Source organism: Tiliqua scincoides, chromosome 6 (assembly GCF_035046505.1).
Source record: "Tiliqua scincoides isolate rTilSci1 chromosome 6, rTilSci1.hap2, whole genome shotgun sequence".
Taxonomy (NCBI): Eukaryota; Metazoa; Chordata; class Lepidosauria; order Squamata; family Scincidae; genus Tiliqua; species Tiliqua scincoides.
Genome location: NC_089826.1, coordinates 2,560,001 through 2,580,341, shown reverse-complemented (window position 1 = coordinate 2,580,341; position 20,341 = coordinate 2,560,001). Strand labels below are relative to the sequence as shown.

The following is a 20,341-nucleotide window of genomic DNA, read 5'->3' as shown; positions in this document are numbered from 1 at the left end:
CGGGTCCATCCTCTCCAGCACCCTGATCCCCACAAGCAGTGGTTTTCAACCAATGTGCCACAGCAAATTGGTGCGCCGTAAAAGGTCTGTGGGTGCGCCGTGGGGGTTTGGAGCACAGTGGCTGAAAACTGCTGAAAAACTCTACTGGGTTCTGTGACTCTGTTTCTAGGGCCACTGTCTGTACTGACAAATGGTGTCTTCCACCGCAGAGCTGGCAGAGCAAGAGAAACAATTCATGACTATAGGGACAGTGGCCCTTGAAACAAAGCCACAGCACCCAGAAGAGTCTCGCTGAAGCGACATCACAAAAGGAGACAGCCGTAGAGAAGACCATAGAGATCAGTGCACTGTGGGAAGGAAAACGTGGAAAGTCACGGCCCACAACTGACTCCTAGGCACTTCCAGGAAGCCACTGTCCTCATCATCTGGTATTCAGAGGTTCACTGCCCTGGAAACTGGAGGTTCCATTTAGCTATCAGGGCTCATAACCACTGACAGAACTCTGCTGCTTCACGCGTTTGTTGAACCCCACTCTAAAGCCACCTAGCCTAAAATCCATGCACAGATCTCGTGGCAACGAGTTCCATGAGAGAACTGTATCTTATGCAAAGTAATTTCTTTTGCCAGTCCTGAATCTTCTGCCTAATAGTTTTATAGTACAAATTAAATATTATACGCATTGGCTTGATTAGTACAAGTTCTAAGACTATGAAGGGAGAAACATTTCTCTCTGTCCACTTCACCCACACCAGGTCAATGGGATGTTTGCTGTCATGTCCCCACTTTCCCTCCTTTTTTTTCCAGATTAAGAAGCCCCGCCAAGGTCAACATGATGGGTGACATTTCATGTAATGCATTAGCAATGACAGATGCAAGACCTGGTTGCTTTCTGTAAGACATAAAGCACCCACTACTACATTAGAAGAGCCCTGTTGGATCTGACCAGAGTAGGTCCCTCTAGTCCAGCATTTAGCAGTGGCCAGACTCCAGGAAGAGACGAGCAGGGCTTGAAGGCAGCAACCCTTCACTTTGCTCCTTGCCAGTAGCCAATCTTATAAGGCAGGCTGCCTCTGAACATGGAGGATCCGGACAGCCATCCAACTGCCCCGGAAAGATCTATTCTCCAAGCATTTGTCTGATTCCCCTTTAAAAACCATCTAGAAGAACACAGATGGCAAAGCCAGATGGAGCTCTGCGCAAGGCTGCCCATCTTGGAGGCTGCAGACTCAGGCAGCAGATTCACAGGGGTGGCCCACCTCTGTCTGCCCACTCCCTGGCTTGGAAAAGGAAGTGTGGGATGGAGGAGAAGAGGGAGTGTGGAGGAGGGTTGGGGCAACAGCATTGGTAACTCCAGCAGCCCTCTTCCTCTTTCCAGCAACTCCTCTTCTCTTTCACCCCCTCTTCCTGTTCGAATGGGGGGGGTGAGGCCAGCATGTCACCAGGTAAGAGGGGGGCTGCTTTTGCCACCGTGTCTCAGGGGGTAGAAGGTCATGGGCTGGCTGGTTCTGCTTGCACAGGTTTCTCACCGTTCTGAGAACACACAGGCCTTGCTCCTCTCTGCCGGGTCTCTCCCCACCCCATGTCAGCCCCTCCCTGCCAAGGGCTTCACTGAGTCACTCTCGGGCTTTTTCCCACAGCTGTCTGCTGTCTCTCAACGGCCCTGCTGGGAGGCTCTGGGGCTAACATGCAGTTCGGCTCCGCCGCTGACAAATCACTTCCTGATGTTGGAACAGATGATAAAAAGCCAAGAATGGAGACAAGAGCATTAATCAAAAGCAGAGGGGCTGAGCTCTGCATCATTTCGCCCCCTTCCCCCATGACAGGTCACGTCTGGTGAGAGAAAGCAGGAAGGCACTTTGGAGAGGAGATGTGATGGGACCCAATCTGTGTCCCTGGTGGAAGTGGCTAAGGTACCCTGAAGGTCGGGGCCGTCTGGGAGCCTGATGTGGGACTGCCCCAGAACGGTCCCCTCCTGATAACCCAACATGGAGCACAACCCAGTAGGAAGCTCTCCTGTGCAATGACTGGGAGATGAGCAAGAGCACTGGGCACATTCCATTCATTTCAGTGGGGCTGGCTCAAGAGAACCTCCTACTAGACCATGCCTCAGGCCTGTCCGTCCCTCACTCTGTCCATGAATGGCAGCCAAAAGTCACCACCTGAAGTTGGCCACCTTTGGTTGCCTTGTGGTAGCCAGTGACCCTACTGAGTTCTGCGCAGCTGGCAGCCGAAGGAAAACCCCAGAACCTCCCAGAGCGCGGCCAGGAGGTCACCTCATCATTTTCGCCTCACATGACGGAGCGTTTCGGTCAGAACTTTTAGGTGGGGGGCAGGGGAGAAGACTCCAGCCCCCCCCCACACCTCATTCTCAGGCACATGTGCAAGCAACACAACAGCCATCTTTCTATGGTGATTTCTTATCTCAGGCAGTATCCTGGCAGCTTTATTTATTTATAGAATTGATATCCCACATTTGGCCAGCTTATGGCCGTAGCAAAAGCTACAAAACCTAATTATTAAAAAAGTCAATGCTGAGCTACATTAACTCAGTTCTGCCCAGCCTATAGGTGCTTGATCCCCGTTGCGTATATGCAACGCTGGGCAGAAATGGCTTAAACCCAGTGCACAGGTTGGCCTGGCTTGGGTAGCAAAGGTCCCCTTCCTAGTAGTCTCTGCCTAGACCCAGGAGGTAGAGAGGATCCAGGGTGGGTTTCTCGTCTCTGGAGAAGAATAAATTATCAAAATGGTGCCCCTAATTTTGCCACCTGTGAATGAGGCAGCAAAAGGGGGATAACTGGATCAGTCTTTGCTTTATGTTCCTAAGATAAAGACATGTCCAGCCCTTTGCAATGCAAAGATGTACTGAAAATGTTGTGGAAAGATGCCTAGTGAGTCTTCACAACTGCGGATGAGGACATCTATGCATGCAACAAAAGACAGACATGCAAGTGAGAAGCAGCCACACGTTCAAACAGTCAAGCAAATGAGAGGATGAGCAGAAAAGAAGACTGGAAAGTGTGCAGCTGAGTGGGGGGGCGCGCACTGCGCACTGTGACAAATTATAGCAGCAGAAAAACCCCTCCCCCTTCCCAGTCTCTCTGTTTTAAAGCTTTACAGTCATACCATGCGTGTCTCACACTTGTGACTTTCTCCATATCCAGTCACCTTCTGAGCTGACTCACACCCGTCTCGGAAAACGGCTCAGCCTTGTCACACCAGTTCAGGATGAGGATGTCGGCCCCCCTCTTGTTCTGCCAGGCCAGCATTTTTCAACCAGTGTGCTGTGGTACATTGATATGCTGCAAATGGTTCGTGGGTGTGCCATGGGCATTTGGGGGAGTGTCATTTATCAGTAGGGCTATTGGGATGGGGTGAGCCCCTGGCCATCAGTAAGGTGTGCCTGTTCAGTTGTCAAAACCAGTGGGTGTGCTTTGACAAGTTTTCTCAGTGTGCCATGAGATGAACAAGATTGAACACCACAGCACCTGACAGTCGGAGGAAGAAGGCAAGTGTCTTTTTTTTTTTTTTACAGGCATGCCCCTGTATCTGCAGGGGATCTGTTCCACGGACCCCCCCAGATATGGAAACCCCAGAAATGGGGGACACCTGTTTCAATGGTGTGTCTCCCTGCGTAATAACATTAAAAAGTGTATCTTGCTTTAACAGATCACTGTAAGCATTTAAACTTCCAGAACTATGGAATCCGGCTGCTGAGAGCCTGAATATTAGATTAAATTAGCTCCAACAAAACAGGAAATGGAAGATAACCGCTTCCTGTTCAGCACTGGAGCTGGTTTCATAGCTGCCGGCAGCCTGATTTTGTTGCACTGTAAATTTAAATGCTTACAGTGATCTGTTAAAGCAAGATGCATTTTGTTCAGCCCGCCATGGCAGCAAGACCATCCACAAGGCAGGAGTAGGAGCTGCTGACTTTGTTCTTTAGCAGAGAAAAACAGAGAAGCAAAATCCTTCTAGAGACCATGAAGGATGTTGTCCTCCTTATCTCCAACACCAATCGGTCCGCTTTGACTGCTGGCTAATCCAGAGAGAGCTTCTGGAAAAACACCTTGCCCAGTGCTGGGGCATGAGATTTAAATGGAGCTGTTGAGAATGAAGTTGAGGGACTCCATGCGCAAAGTCCATGCCGCATGGTCTGCTCAGGCGTCCGGACAACAACAGGTCTATTGAACAGGGTTAGACACAACTCCCGGCGGCACTGTTTTAAACACCCTCTTGCAGCACATTTGCAGGCAAAGGGGAGAGAGGGCCCTTGCTCTGCAAGGTGGCCTGCCCTGAAGTGAACTGCGCCCGGTTAATTCACTGGGCCAGAATAATTTTTTCTGGGAGAGAAAAAGTGAGCAACTGCCTCCCCCACCCAGAAAATCACATCCCACCTTCTGCCCATCTCCCTGCTTGCAGAGCAACTTCCCAGAACCTGGCGGAGCTGGAACTGCATCACCAGAGGCAGCTGCTGGACACAGAGCTAAAGTGGCATCACTAGAGAGGGTGCAAAGCACTAAGCTTTGCAGGGAGCTTAGTGCTCCCATGGCATGCAAGTGGCATGCAAGTGGCCGCTCCCCTTCAGAGCCGTTTCAGATGGTGGGAGCAGAACCGAGGCAAATGCCTGGCTCTGAAGGGGAGGGAGAGGGGCTGCTTGGACGCCACGGTGAGGCTGAGCAGTTACCTCACCGGCACAAGCTGGCACTTGACCGCCTGCTTGCCCTAAACCCCGCCTTCCATCTCTGGTCCTTCTGCCCCTGTCTACCCAAAAGAGCACTCCACCACAGCCTGTCTTGACCATGTCTTCTGCCTTAGGACCCCCTCCCCAGTCTTCCCCTCAATTAGACCCCCTCCACCCCGCAGCTGTGATGGGCCTCCTGGCCCACTGCTCCCACCCCCACAAAGGCATTAAGCCAGGTTGGCCCATTTCGTTCCTGCTACGGTCCCAGAAACCACCCCACACTTTGGTTGAAACTTCTCTTCTGAGTCAGGAGGCCTGCAGGTGTCAGAAATTGGTTGATAAGAGGATGTCACTTTGAGCAGAGTCCCGGGTTTGGTTAAGCCACTTTGGTTTCTGGGGTTTTGTTCTTGCATTCTGGTGCTATACATATATATATATATATATTACACCCTGGTTTTTGCTGACATGTATAACAGAGGGCTGTGCAGGTTCAGTGCTTTTAACAACATTTTTTAAAAAGCAAAGCATTGAATTAGACACTGAATGTCCACGTACTCAGCTTTTCAATGAGAAAAGCTTCACAAGGAGAGATTTCTACTGCTTTCCAGTACTTTAATGCCCTCTTATAGGGTCAGTGCATTTCAGGTTTTGGCCTCCTTCTCAGGGACCCAAGGGAGTTAAATATCAAAACAAAGGAGCTGGAATCAGGAGGTGCCACCACACCCTCATCTCCACTTCTCTCCCTCCTTTTAAACACCCTCTTCTCCCAGTGTGTTCTTCCAAATTTAGCCTCTCTTTCTCTGCAGCAGGGGAGATGACTGAGAACCGAGCCCAGCACAGGAAAAAACAAGTCTCTTTGAAACTACCTGGGCAAGAGGGTGATCTTTCTGCACTGGAGACCACACAGCCCAAGGGCCCAGAGAGCCCTTTAAAACATGGACACATAGAAAACACAAAGTGCCTTCAGGCTCCATCCCTGATACACAGCACCTTCCTTGTGGACAAGCCTTCCGAGTCCCAATGAAGAAAGGAACCAAACTGAACGGTAAGTCTGGTCTTTCTCCATTTCAGGGCAGAGGATGACCTCACCACCCAACTGTCTAGCCAAAGTGAGCCCAAGGTGGGGTTGCCAATCTGTGATTTTTTTTTAAACTCCTGTAAAATACTATCACCATGTTTTATAGCTGGTTTCAGGGTTGTTCTGTGGTTGCCACTTCTGTGATTTTGTTGCCTCCTCTTCCTGTTGTTCTGTTTTATATGTTGTGCCCCTTTTTAATTAAATTACGCACCACCCAGAAAGCTTTGCTACTGAAGAGCTGCTTGTATGTTAATGAAACAAAGTTGGTAGAGCTTTAGATGGGATATTCAGTAGTGGGGAAATTTGGTGCATTGGGGTGGACTCTGTTGAGTCAAGGGTTGGTTCAATAAAACCCTTCAAGGTCGAAATATCGAGCATCGCGCACCTCATAGTGAACCCAAGACAAAAAATACCATAAGTAAGAAAAATCTAAGGGTTGGCAACCCAGTGAAGGTCCAAGAGTGAGGGGGGAAATCATGCTGTGGGGGGAAAAGTGATCAGACACAAAGACCTCCAAGCCACCAACCTACTAACCTAAAGTCTCTCACTCTCCTCTCTGTCATTTCTGGGTCACTTTGGAGAGAGAGCAGCAGCAAGTGCCCTTAGACCTCAGCACGGCTCTCCAAGACCAAGCCTGTCTCCTGAAGGCTTTCGGCCTCCGCCTGCCTCCCGGCTAAGTGAGGTTTTCAGCAGGGGTGCTGGCAACCAGCATTAACATCGTCTCGTCTCTGTTTTCTTTTCTCCTCTTCCCTCCTCCTGCCGTTACATTCCCCCCCCCCAAAAAAAAAATCTGTGTGTGTAAAAGAAAAGAAACAACATTCCAGAATCCTTCGTAAGAGGAGCCAAAGGAAAAGGACTGCAGAAATAAACAGCATCGTTACCAGCAGGGCTCCATCCAGAACAGCTCTAGAAGATAACTCAGAGAGACTGAACAATGAACCACAAGCTTAAATGGCACAACCTTGTCGCTCAGAGTGGAAAAGGCCAGATCGTACAGCTGTTTTTTGGTCCTCCTTCTCCGAAAAGCCAATTCTACCTCTTTTCCCATCAATTTTGCCTTCCTTGTACAATTTCCTGGACTGGCCCATGCATGTGGTCAACTGAAGCAGGCAGCAGACTGACAGGGGCACCCACCTCTGTCCATTCACCTGCCTCCACTGCCCCCCTTCCTCCTTCTACTCCCTAGATTCGAAAGAGAAGAAGGGGACAGAATGGAAGAGGCTAGAGTGTTGGAAACAGTATCCCTCCACCCTGCTCCCCTCTACACTTTCTTTCCTGCTCTGCCCTCCTCCTCCTCTTCCAATGCAAGGAGTGGAAAGAGCAGAGGCTGGCACACCACCCAGGCAACATCTGACACTGCCTGGGGAGCTAGGCAGTCTCAGGGCAATCTTGAGCATTTCTTCAGCTCGATTATTGTCAGTTCCAGGGCAAACCGGTCTAAGAAATTCAGTCTAGTGACTAGCTGAAGCAAGAGACACTGAAATGCAGCTCCCTCTCTCTGCAAGGCCTGCAGCTCCTGGTCCATGGTCTTCCGGGCAGCCCTTAGATTTAAGCTATCTGGCTTTAGCAAATGGGGGGGGGGGGGTCTTCAGTAACTCCTTTCTTGGTTCTTTAGCCAGCAAACTGAAGACCCAGAACGTCCTCAGACCAAAACATGCAGAAGCAGCCAAAAGCCAGATGTGCCGTGTCCAGCTCCCCCCTTAAGATGTCAAGCTCTGCTTTCATCATTGATGCCACATTTCAGAAAGCTACAGGAGACCACCAAAGGGGGACATCCAGGGAACATGTGTGCCCTGCAGCCCTGGTATGCCAATAATTCTGCCTCCTGCTCACCTCTCGTGCATCACTGATAGTCTGTTCCACTGGCTGCACCCTGGAGGTAGCAAAACAGTAATCCTGTGTCCACTTTTCCAAAGGTGCCCCTTTTGTGAGCTTCCTGCACTCCTGGCTGAGCACACAAATGCTGCTCTGAAAGTCCAGGGGCTCTGCCATGTTCACTCCCCTCTTTCGCCATCAGTGGCTTTCAGCTGTTATAGCCAAGAGCTGAACATCCATGTTCAGGAGCCACAAACCTCTGATAACCAAGCAACAAGCAATTGGGAACAGGGTCCACTGTGGTGAGGCAGACAATACTGAGGAATCCTTTCGGTATGCACACTAGCTCCACTTGTCTAGCTCTGTCTAGCTCCCTGTCTAGCTCCACTCGTACAAGCCCCGTCACTCCTCCCCATGTAGGACAGTCGTGGAACCTTCTTCCTAGCCCAACCGCTGGAGTGAACCCTGGATGGCCCTTGCTCTCTCGCCTCATAGCCACCCAGGCTAACAATTCCCACCAACCACTTTATGAAGACAACAGGAACCAGACCAGTCCCCACATGGGTGCGGAAGCAATTCAGGGATCACCAGAGAGAACTGAAACCAAGGACGGCAGGCCTTTGAGGTCAGCTGTTGTTGGGAAAGTTCCTGGGTGTGAAGCAACGTTTGTTTTGATCCACACTGCAGTTCCCTGTGGTCCATTTTTACAAGGTTTGCAGCAACTCCTATTTACACCCTTCCTTCAAACCAACCCAGTTCTGGTCACCAAGGAACCGGACTGCAGAGTGTTGCAATCCAAGAGTCCAAACAGCCACGTCACGTGGCCAAACAGTGGGAGGTGGGAATGCAGGCGGTACAAAAACCACCCTTGTTTAGACTGCAGAGAGAGGGAGAGAGATCTTTGGAACGAACTTTGAATGAGGAGTGTTTATCTGAGAAGAAGATTTGGAAGGTAGCCTAGTTCTAGTTACAGTGCAATGGCCAGAGTAGCAAAAGGAAGGGCAGGGATAAGAAGCGAGCCAGATATACACACCAAACTGAGCAAGAGACAAGGAGGCTGGCATGGAGTTGCCGGCTGCCCAGACAGCTCATGTTACCACTCATTTCCCCTCAAGTGCAGAAGAACCAAGCAGGGCCCCCAAAAATCAAGCCTCATGGTTATTTCATTGAACTTGCTCCACTTTAAAAAAAAATATGGCTCCATCACTCTTTTCTATTGCTACTTTGCTCCAGCAACAATGGCTGGTTGGCAACCTTCAGTCTCAAACGACTATGGTATAAGCCTATAGCAACCGGTATTCCCAGGCAGTCTCCCATCCAAGTACTAACCAGGCCTGACCCTGCTTAGCTTCCGAGATCAGACGAGCAACAATGCCATGCATTATCAGGTGTCTGACTGTGTGGAGAGACTACAACTTTGTGGGATCTACTTTGGTTTTGCTTTTTACGAGAACCTGGAAGCTGCACCATTTGATGGAGTTTGATGCAAATAGCAAGGTGCATAAAATAATGGGGGCAGGGCTAGATGTGGTGGCTCAGGGAGGTGGGGCCAAAGACCCTCAATATATAGAGGGAGATTTCAGTTCAGATGTTAAGGACAATTCTTGAAGCATCTGAAGTTATTTCACAGGGACAGTCCTGACTGGTTGATTCTTGCCACAAATCACTGTCCTGATTTTGCCTAATGAGAGGAGTTTGAAGAGGGAAGGGGGCTTCTAGAAAATGTTTATAGCATGATTATCTAGAGGTACACTCCTCCAAGTTTTGACCCCCCCCCCGCCCCAGAGGGCAAGGCAGTCGTGCCCTGCTCAGTCCCTTTCTGTGGCTTGCAAAAGTAGAATTATCCATGCAAAATATGCTCATTTTCTTAATCTGCACATAATATAAGCAAATTGCAGAATTCAGCTTTTCTGCCTGCAGAATTTTGAACCCTTTTCAGGTTCATGATCTTGATATATACTTACTGGTTTTTTTCTAGCACCAAAGAAAGCTCCCTGCCTTCAACGGTCACTGCCACTTCTCCGTGGGAAGGTAATGCAGACTGTGAAAAAGAGGAGACGAGAAGGTTAGTTCACAACTGGGCACACTTGAATGCAAGCCTACAGGAATTCTGCCTGCCTAGGCAAAGGATGGAGTCTCTGACGGGGACCTCAGAACCCACAAGACCGTTAACTAGAAAGGTACCACGCTTGGGTGACACACTGGCACCCTGACTGGCCCCAAGCCTCCCAGTCACAGAACTTCCAAATTATCCCGGGTGCAATGCTAGCAGCAATCAGTGCAATGCAAGCAGAGCAACAGTGCCTCTGGCAGCAGGAGACCTCCCAACATACAAGAACATTCGAAGTCAGTCTGTTAGTCCTTCTAGCTCAGTACCATCTACTCTGACTGGCTGTGGCTCTTTCCCAGCCCTCCTTGGAGACATCTAGTCTGAACCCTGGACCTTCTGAATGCTGAGGAGGTGCTCCACCATGAATTACAGCCCATCCAATCTCTGGCCCTTTTTGGGAGAACCAACACCTGCTCTGGATCAGGCATGCTTTGGGATCTGGAGTAAGCAAACAACTAAGAGCCCGCCTCCCCCCCCCACAAGACCACCAATCAGAAAGGTGCCCCACTTGGGGAGGCTGCAGTAGGAGCTATAAAACTGTCCACTCGGCGCCTGGAAGTTGCTGATGTAACACCTCCTCGGAGTCAGTGTTTCGTTCCATGTCACTTTCAAGCTGGACAGCTCCCCAGCTGTCTTGAAACCTTGCTTTACTGATCAGGTAGGAATCTGAGCCACACAGCAGCAGTGGCAGGATCAGGATAGGCAGGCCACCTGCCCCCAGGCCCAGTGGGTCTGCCTCCCAAATCAGTATCTCCAACTTGTCTGGATTGAGTTTGCATTTATTTTCCTCCTGCCAACCCAGCACTGAGTCCAGACACCTATTTAAGAAGCACACCTCCACATCTAGACCAGAAGAAAATAAGAAATAGAGCCATTGCCAGCATAGAGGAGATCTTTTTTTTAAACAGGATTTGAATTTGAACTTCCGGTATCCGCTGGCATCAGCAATGAATCAAATCCATGGGTGCCACACCTACGGATCCTGCGGGCATATTGTACATACCCTTCTTTATGGGGTAGATACCCTTCCTCAGCTTAAACCCCAAGAACAAATCGTGAGGGGAAATGGCACTAGAGTTTTTAAAATGTTATGTACAAAATATTTCACATGTACAATACATGCAAGGAAATGCATTTGCAGCAAAGAAACCTAGATTGCTTTAAGTACCCTACAGAGCCCAGGAAAGCAGCTGTCACTCAAAGAAGTCTTGGAGCACCTTTCAGGCTAACAGATTAAGGATGGGATTCTGCCACAATTAACCTGTTAGTCCAGGGGTGTCCAAAGTTTTTGGCAGGAGGGCCACATCAGCTCTCTGACACTGTGTCGGGGGCCAGGGGGAAAAAAGAATTAATTTACATTTAAAATTTGAATAAATTTGCATAAGTTTACATAAATGAATATATTAAAGATGAACTTATATGAATGAATGAGGGTCTTGCAATAGCTTAATGCCTATAAAAGGCCTTGCACAAAGCAAGGCTGGCCTTTCCTTTGCTGCCACTGCTGCATCACAGATGTGAAAGAGCAAGCAGTGGAGGGAGCTCTCATCCCACAGCTCACACGAGAGGTCAAACAGTCGCCCTCACGCTGAGAGAAGTTGCGTTGGGCCAGTGTGGGCTTCAACAAATCTCCGGAGGGCCATAGGCTCATTGAAGACTGGGGGCTCCCTGAGGGGCACATTGAGAGGCATCGAGGGCCGCAAGTGGCCCCCGGGCCGGGGTTTGGGCACCCCTGTGTTAGTCCATAACAATACCCTTTGCTACATCACAGAGTTCCACGCCCAGAGAAAGAGAAGCAAGAACATAAGAACAAAGAAGAACCCTGCTGGATCAGGCCAAAGGCCCATCTAGTCCAACTTCCTGTATCTCACAGTGGCCCACCAAATGCCCAGAGTTCCTAGATGCAATTTAGACTCAGAAGTCAAGATACATGTACACGCAAGATGAAACACCCGGCATTAGGGCACCTTTTCTTTAGGTGAAATTACTGTATGTGTGAACTTGATTTTAGAATACAATATTTTGAAAGAGATGTCACACCAGACAATACTGCAGCTGCTATTTCCATCTTGCCCATATTGAGCAGACTTTAGACTCTTTTTTATATGTTGCCCTCTCAACCACCGCCACACTGAAGGAAATCATTACTTTCTCCCTTTTTCAGACTGGCCATTGAGACCATAGAATGAAGATTAGCAGGAAGCCACACAATGGCTGCGCTGCAGAGGAGGGGCTTGAACCCCTGTCTTCTCCCTGGAGGACCTCCACATTGGCTTGGTTGTTGACCAACATCCAACATTCAACATTTTGAAGAGACACTTGGCCAACAGTCTGAGGCTAAGAGGCAAAGAAGGAAGGCCCATAGCCAGGGAGACAGGCCAGGGACAAACTGCACTTGCTCCCAGTGTGGAAGGGATTGTCACTCCCGAATCGGCCTTTTCAGCCACACTAGACGCTGTTCCAGAACCACCTTTCAGAGCGCGATACCATAGTCTTACCATACCATAGTCTAGTCATACCATAGAACAGCCATAGTCATACCATAGAACAGCCACACTAGACGCTGTTCCAGAACCACCTTTCAGAGCGCGATACCATAGTCTTTCGAGACTGAAGGTTGCCAACTAACATGACCAACATCGTAGCCATCTTCAGCCAAACAAAAAGGCATTAAACAACCCAAGAAACACGACCTATTTTGCTGCGGCTGGAATCACACGCGCACATACACTACCTTGACCCTGTGGGAAACTTCATGGGAACCAGATGTGTGTCAGAAAGCCTTCCCAGAAAATGACACTCTTCGCAAAAGCTGAAACAGCTCTCGTCACCCCGTTCTTGACACAACATTGGCCTCCACCTCACCCATGGGAGCCTGTACCATCTTGTTCTCATCACTGCCTCCCTTACTACGGCTCTGCTCCTATATTCCTGGGGCAGGAAAAAAGGCCCTTCTTCCTCCCCTCCCCAACAGTGGGATTTGTGCCTCAAGGCCATTGGGTCGCAAGAGCCCAGCCCATTCCCAGTGGATAGAGATTCCACTCACATCACCATCCAGCCCCCTTCAGCTGTCACCAAAGCAAAACAATGGGGGGGGGGAATCACCCCTCATTCATCCAAGCCCCTCAGCTTGAGGAATCCAGTCCTGAAATCAACCAGCAAACACTGCCAAGGCCCAGCACTGGAGCCAAACTCCTAGCTGGGGTCGGATGCAAGAGAGGGGCATGTGTTCATTTGCTGCTCTCTCTCCCCCCACCCCCTCATTCACTCACTTGCACTACTCTAGAGATTTCCCAGAATCCTGGTGGTGCACACACAGAGACATGTACTGGACAGACCATTGGGGAATGATAATTTTTTCCCACCGCTATGAAAAACAGGTCCCAGAGGCAAACATGCTTGAAACAATGAACCTTAGTTTCTGCACAAGGTGCTTCTCTCCAGTGGCAGGGGGTGTGCAAAGTGCTAAGTTTTGCAGAGAGCCTCACTGCGGCATGCAAGCAGCCCCTCCTCTTCAGAGTCATTCCAGGCGGGGGGGGGGGGTGCAAAATGGAGCAAAAAAGAGCCCTGCCTGGAAGGTGTTGTCGCCAAACTGACCCAAAGCTAAGGCATAGAGCCAAAACATGGCTGAGGTCAGGAAATGGCTTTGGCCCCTTGCTCTTCTGGCAACAGGCTCTAAGCAAATAAAACCAAGCAGGCTAGATTTTCTCTGGTCAGTTGGCAACCATAGTCACTGGCATCTGACACGCAGACCTTTCAAAAGTAACACCTCCCCTCTCCGCTACACGTTTTTCTCCAGGCCAGGAAAAGCTTCCACCTGTTTAATGCCTGCGCCTTTGGCTGCTGCAGAAGATGGAGGGTTTGTTGCTTTCACTGTTATTTTCACTATTCATCAATGGGGGGCGGGGGAGATAGAAGGAGCAGGACCAAAAAAGAAGGGTGACCACTCGTTTGGAAATAAAGTAACTTTCTTCATCAAAGGGCCAGGTTCAATGAGATGTTGGAGATCTGTGATCTCCTTACCTCTTTATTTTTTTTTCCCCAAAAGCAGCTGCATGTGCGCCCGCACAGGTGTTAATTTAAATGAAGACCACAGCATGCAGGGGGGAGGTTAGGCATTGCCCTATCAGTACTGTTTTGTGGATGCAAATCCCCACTGCCAAAGCTGCTATTGGCCCCATAAGGGAAAAACTACAGGTTCAGGTCAAACATTTTGCCTTACGGAAAAGGCAACCTGGACCGCCCACCACTTCCTGCAACTGCTTAAAGAAGAAGAAAAGGTTTAGCAAGCCAAACATGGATCTCTAATATCATCTCTCGCTTGGCCCTTTTCTCCGATTCCTGATGCGCAGACAGGGAATAACAACAGGCCCAGGCTGCACAATCCGTTCTGAGGAAATGTGCAGTGCATGGCACAGACCCGGGGCGCAACTGTACTTGTGCGAGCTACACAGCTTCCTGCAAAACAGCAAGCTTGGACCCCGAGCAGCGGTCTTGCAAAATCCCACCACACCTCCAAGCCTGAGTCACAGAGCCTTATGGGATCACTAAAGCTGCGCATTCAAATTGCGAACAAATCACCAGCCCCTTTGCCTAACAGCCAGGGGTAAGTAAGCACCGGTCACAATACAGCGCCTTTCTCCACCAACAGGGCTCTCCCCCCAGCCACTCTGAGTACAAGGCACCATCTCCACCCACCACCCTCCCCGACTCTGCAGCAGCGCTTGACTCGGGCCCAAAGAATGGGCAACTGGTCTCTTCAGCCTGCCAAGGTGAAGCAGAAATAATGAGACCTGTTAGAAATACGGGGGAGAGAATTGCTCTCCCCGACAGAGCACGGAGCAGGATTATTTTTAGCAAGCCAGACTTCTGCTCTGCAAGCAGGTTGCATGTCCTTTCTCCAGGTTCCTTCCACAGCAGCTGCCACACTAACCCTCTTCTCTGGAGTTGCCATTCTTGGGACCAGCATTTATTTGGGGTATTTTGACCCCAGCATTTGACTTTAAAAGTTCTCAAGGCAGCTGGTAAACAAACATTACATCAGACTCGGCCCCAGCTTCTTTTTCTTTCAACCATCACCATCCCAGGCCTGGCTCTCCGACCTCTGCTGTGGGACACGGCTCTTGGAGGGGACCACCAGCGGCAGGAGATTTCAACCAGGGCACCTCACTCACACTCCTCTGCTGCAGCAGCCATATGGAAATGACAGCACTGCAGGGTCGCCGATTTCCTGTGTCATCCTCTTGGATTTCATTACTAAAAAATGACCACAAAACTGGGGAAAACACAGCTGCGGCCCCAGTTCTCTGGTGCAGCACAGCACAGTTGAGGCTTGTCAGGACTCCTGTGCCTTCAGCTTCAGTATTTTGCAGGTTCAGCCACTGTGTTGCTTCTGCTGAACATCACCGAGGGATTAGCAGGTAACTGTCCCTTGAGTGGCCTCTCTAAACTGTCCCACATAGATGGGAGGGGGTAATTATTGAATTTCCGGTCTTTTCTTTTTTTTAACTACGACAGAGCAAGCAAAGAAGGCTGGTTGTGGTTTGAATCTAATTTCCAGGAGGCCAGGAAGGATGCAACCCAAATCTTGTTATGTTTGTGTTTGTGCAGGATTTCTAAGGAACCAAAAGGTTTCAGTTTTGGTCTTCACAGAGATGTGGTCTCCTTTTTTCTCCTGGGCCTGCACAAAAGTGGTTCTGGTCTTTGGTTTGGTCTTCTCTGCAGATCTTACAATCCAGAAACCCTTTGACCCTACTCAGTTGTTACAGGACAAAGCAGCTCTCATAAACTGCTGGAGCAGGGGTGCCCAAACCCCGGCCCTGGGGCCACTTGCGGCCCTCGAGGCCTCTCAATGCAGCCCTCAGGGAACCTCCAGTCTCCAATGAGCCTCTGGCCCTCCGGAGATTTGTTGGAGCCCGCATTGCCCTGACGCAACTGCTCTCAGTGTGAGGGCGACTGTTTGAATGCTCGCGTGAGCTGTGGGATGAGGGCTCCCTCCACTGCTTGCTGTTTCACGTCTGTGATGCAGTAGCGGCAGCAAAGAAAAGGCCAGTCTTGCTTTGTGCAAGGCCTTGTATAGGCCTTGAGCTATTGCGAGACCTTCATTCATTCATATAAGTTCATCTTTAATATATTCACTTATGTAAACACATGTAAATTTATTCAGATTGTAAATGTAAATTAATCCTCTTTTTCCCCCTGGCCCCCGACATAGTGTCAGAGAGATGACGTGGCCCTCCTGCCAAAAACTTTGGACACCCCTGTGCTGGAGCATCAGAAGGAGAGGTGGGGAGGAAGCAGAGCTGAAAGTTTCAGATTGACTACCAAACTGAGGGTTAAACACCACCTCTGGTGCCTTTAGGTTGCTGACATAACACACAGACATCTAGAAGCAAGCCCACCAGCTACACACACGTGTGCCACTTTGTGGATAGATGCGTACATGCTCCCATAGTGAATCCAGTTAACGAGCAACCAACTCTTCCTGTCTTCAGCAGAAGAGGGTTCTGTGCTCCTCAGTGGTATCACTAGGGTTTATGTCACCCAGTGTTGGAAACCAGCATACCACCTTCTTGATGGACCTCCTGCCATGCAGTGGGTGGGGCAATGCCCTGAGCGATAGGCGTGGTGAAGCTCCATCACCCACACCCTGCTGGTTTTTTGGCTATATTGTTTGATAAAATGGAGATATTTCAATGTGGTTTGTTCCACTGCATTCTGCATGAAATTACGCATTGAATGATATATAACATAATGGTATTATTCTAAAATACCAAGATTTAAAAAATTTTGGCCAGTTGTGGTGTCACCCCCCCCTTGTGTGCATCACCCAGTGTGGCCTGCACCTCCCTAGTGACTCTACTGAAACTCCTGAGCAGGACTGAGGAAGACTGCACAGCTTAACTATTTTCAGGCCTCCAGCCTCTGGAGTGGAGACCAGACATCTGTTAATCTATACAGGAAATTGGAAGCCTTGTTCCGACCATTGCACTGGAGCTCCTGTTGCTACATGTTGCTTTGTATCCAAGGAACATGCACATGCTTTTAATTATTCTTGACATCCTCGAAGGCAGTGGCAAAGGCACCCCTTGCACCCTCCCAACTCAAAGCAAAGGAACAAGGGAAGGACTATTATCCTTTTCTTAGCAGAAGCACATTCCAGGCTTAGAAACAGAGAACTCACTTCGAGGTAATAGGCTAACAAGTGTTCAGAAAGCCAAAAAATTACCAGGTTCTCCCATGATTCAATGTTGGTGGAATCGTATGCAAAATTCAGACACATCAGAGCAACCCACTCAGCAGGTTTCTCAAGCCCGTTTTGCTCTAGTAACAATTTCCATGAGACCAACAGCATTTTTTTCGTGCCAGTCCCAGCAGCTGCCCACACAAGTACCGGTTTACACAAGGGTACCCTGGCATGAACAGTCTTGGGGGTCAGGCCCTGCTTTTAGCTTCTCCCTCCATGCCCCCAAAGTGCTCTCCAGAATGCCTTGAGCCACTCAAACACCCTTGCTGTAACACAGGTGACAACTAGATACCAACGCTTTGTGCGATGTACACAAGCACTCAGCCCCTGAGCTTTTCTCATCTTAAGTGCTCCAAGAAAACAGCAAACACACTTTGAATCCCTTCTGATGGAAAAAGCAAGACAATGCATTCAGTGGCGTAGCTGGAGGGGGTGCAAAGCACTAAGTTTTGCAGGGAGCCTCACCACAGCATGCAAGCAGCCCCTCCCCCTTGGAGACATTCCAGGTGGTGGGTGCAAAACAGAGGCATACACCTCCTCCCTGCAAAACTCCCTGCACCCCCTCTAGCTATGCCACTGAATGTAGACCAAGCTTAAGAACAGCCCACAAGCTAAGACACAGAAAGCTCCAGCAGGAAAGGAAAATGATTGTTTTGTCATTTGTGGTTGCTATGAGGTGCTGCTGTTTTATTTCAGATGCCACTTCCCTGTATGCCATGCTTCACGCGTATGTGGGGGGAGGGGCCTCTGTTAGGGGAAGCAGCTTGCTAGGGGGCTGACCCAGACTTGATAAACTGGGAAACTGCTTGACAGAGTGTCTTCCGGGGATTGTAAGCCAGTTGTTGCCCAGTCCACCTTGCACACTTGGCGACAGCCAACATTCATGGCATCCATGCACACTTCCCTGGAGGGTGCTGGGGCCATACTCTGCAGGGCCCATGCCTAACAGACAGGGCCATCACTCTGTGGCAGTGCCCACAGGGTCTGTTCCTGGCATCTTAGATTAAAAGGATCTCAGGCAACAGGGCTGGAAAAGACCTCTCTGTACCGGAGACCTTGGAGACCGTCAGTCAGTTCAGAGGGCCCAACTGCCTCCATAACTTTCATACCTATTTATCCAGCACCAACCCCGCTCCCGCAGCCAGACTGAGGTTGAGAATCAGGGGCTTCCTCATCAGATTTCTGGAAATGAACTAACATTTTTGGCCCTCTTTCCTTGCCATTCCCCTGGGAGCTGGAGGGTTTCCCAGGCTGCCTTTTTGCACCAGCAGGGAAGGTCAGAGAGGCTATGCAACTAACAGGCAGATGAGGAGCCTGGTTCCCTCCCTGAAATTACACCCTCTCGGTTGCCCTTCCAAGGAATGCTGGGCACCGGAATACGGGGCGGGAGGCGGGTAAGTAAAAATAAACTCTGGCGCTGCTCTGCATTCCCTGTCACAAGTGCTCTGGGACCTAAATATAGAAGGAGAAATGGAGCCGCCTCCCCTTCAGGCTCTCGCTCCTGAAATCCATGGTGGACAGAGCAATGCAATACAATAAACACCGTAAATGCGCTGGGTGCATCACCAAGCAAAAGGATATAACCAGAGACTAAAACGGTCCATTAGACAGAATGCGGTAGGTGGGTGTCTATCTATGACCAGCTGCACTGACAGAAGGACCAGGTCAGCAGAAGACAGATGGAAGCCTGAGTTCAGGCTGACTAGCCTGGCTATCGCCTCTGAGGACAACCAGAGAGACACCCTGCAGGCAGGGTACAAAATAATGCTCACCACCCCGTGTGCCTTTTATCTAAAACCATCTAGGCCATGTGCTGGTCCAGAGCAGAGGGCTTCCCACTTACTGGGTGATCACAACAGGTCGTGTGCACTAGAGACCCACACATACACCCAAATCCTCCTGCCTTCCAGTGCTGCATCCCCTTAGTTCTGGCTCTAAGATTTAACTCCTTCCCATGAAGGTCCTGAGAAGGTAACTACAACCCCAAAAAAGCAAATCAGGCGTTAATACTCACAAGCTTAAGCCAAGAAACAGAACACAGCTTGGAACGCTATGGATGGGAGGGAGGGTGACTATGGATGGGAGCAGGTCAGATTCCCACTGGTTGGGGCCAACTAAAGCAGGGAAAGCTCCAATGGTGTACTTATCTCCCCCTATGAAAGGGTGTCATTCATTTCTATGGAAAATTACATGGTGCCCTTGGGGACACTCTTTGCCTATCTACTTTGTGTTTATCCCATTCTTATTTTAAAAGTGCTCAAAGCAGCATACGCCAGGGTTTCAAACATATGGCCTACGGGCTGGATACACCCCTTGGAAGTCCTTTATCTAACCTACGTGATTATTGGGCTCTCCCAGGGCTGCCCTTTCAGCAGTGCCACTGGAAGGAGAGACTGAAAGGCCTCAGAAGGCTATGGGGGAAGGGGGAAGACCAAGAGGGGAGAGAGAAAGAGATGCTGCCAAGGCCTTGGGAAAGCCCAATTATCATGCGGGCTGCCCTTTCAGCAGTGCCACTTCTGCCAAGGCACTTCTCACAGAGCACCTCTCAGCTGCTGAGCTGCGAAGTGACATCTTGGAAGAAATGGTTTCCCTGAGGCATTTGGTGGGCTGCTGTGAGATACAGGAAGCTGGACTAGATGGGCCTATGGCCTGATCCAGTGGGGCTGTTCTTATGTTCTTAATGGCGCTGCTGAAAGGGAAGCCTGTGTGATAATTGGGGTCTCCCATAGACTGAACATAAGACCAAGATTTGCTCTTCTCTATTCTCTCATTTGCAGCTAATGAGTTCCTGCTTGAGAACAAAGTGCTGATTTCTGGCCATCATCTCCTTAATGATGTCACTTCCAGCCCTCTGCAGACACCAGGAATGCTATTCGGCGCACTGTATGAAACCAGTGTGACACCCCTGGCATACACAGTGTCACTGTCCCTATTTTTCCTAATTACCTCCTTATGTAGTAGGCCAGGCTGAGCGATAGTAACGGGGACAAGGCAGTGCTCTATTACACAACACTACACAGAAATACAGACCGTATGTGTCATAATTACAGGCCTTTTGCTACTAAGCAAATCTCTCTCTCTCTCTTTACATGGTGAACAATCTGTTGCTCTAATCTTTTGCCGCTCGTCAAACCTCATTCTCCCCCCCCCCATTTCATGCTTACAGCTCCTAATAAACAAACCTCTTTCTCAACTGATATTTGTTCAATTCTGTTCCTTCAAAAAAGGAAAACACACTTTGAGATCCATCATGTGTCATCTCAGTGGCATTGCTAGAGGGGGTGCAAAGCACTAAGTTTTGCAGGGGCCTTACCCCAGAATGCAGGCAGCCTGGCCCCCCCCCCAAGCCCTTCCAGGCAGGGGGAGCAAAACAGAGGCATATGTGGGAATGGCTCCAAAGTGGAGGGGCTG

General features: G+C 49.7%; 1 protein-coding gene across 2 annotated transcripts in view; it reads right to left on the bottom strand.

Annotated features, from left to right (window-relative positions):
* The window catches only part of ADAM33 (ADAM metallopeptidase domain 33), a 69,818-nt gene that overhangs the window by 40,482 nt on the left and 8,995 nt on the right, over window positions 1-20,341 (bottom strand). For both annotated transcript variants that reach the window (XM_066631675.1, XM_066631676.1), the window contains exon 3: window positions 9,539-9,615. In XM_066631675.1, coding sequence (XP_066487772.1) covers window positions 9,539-9,615 — 77 coding nt within the window. The remainder of the gene's footprint in view (window positions 1-9,538; window positions 9,616-20,341) is intronic.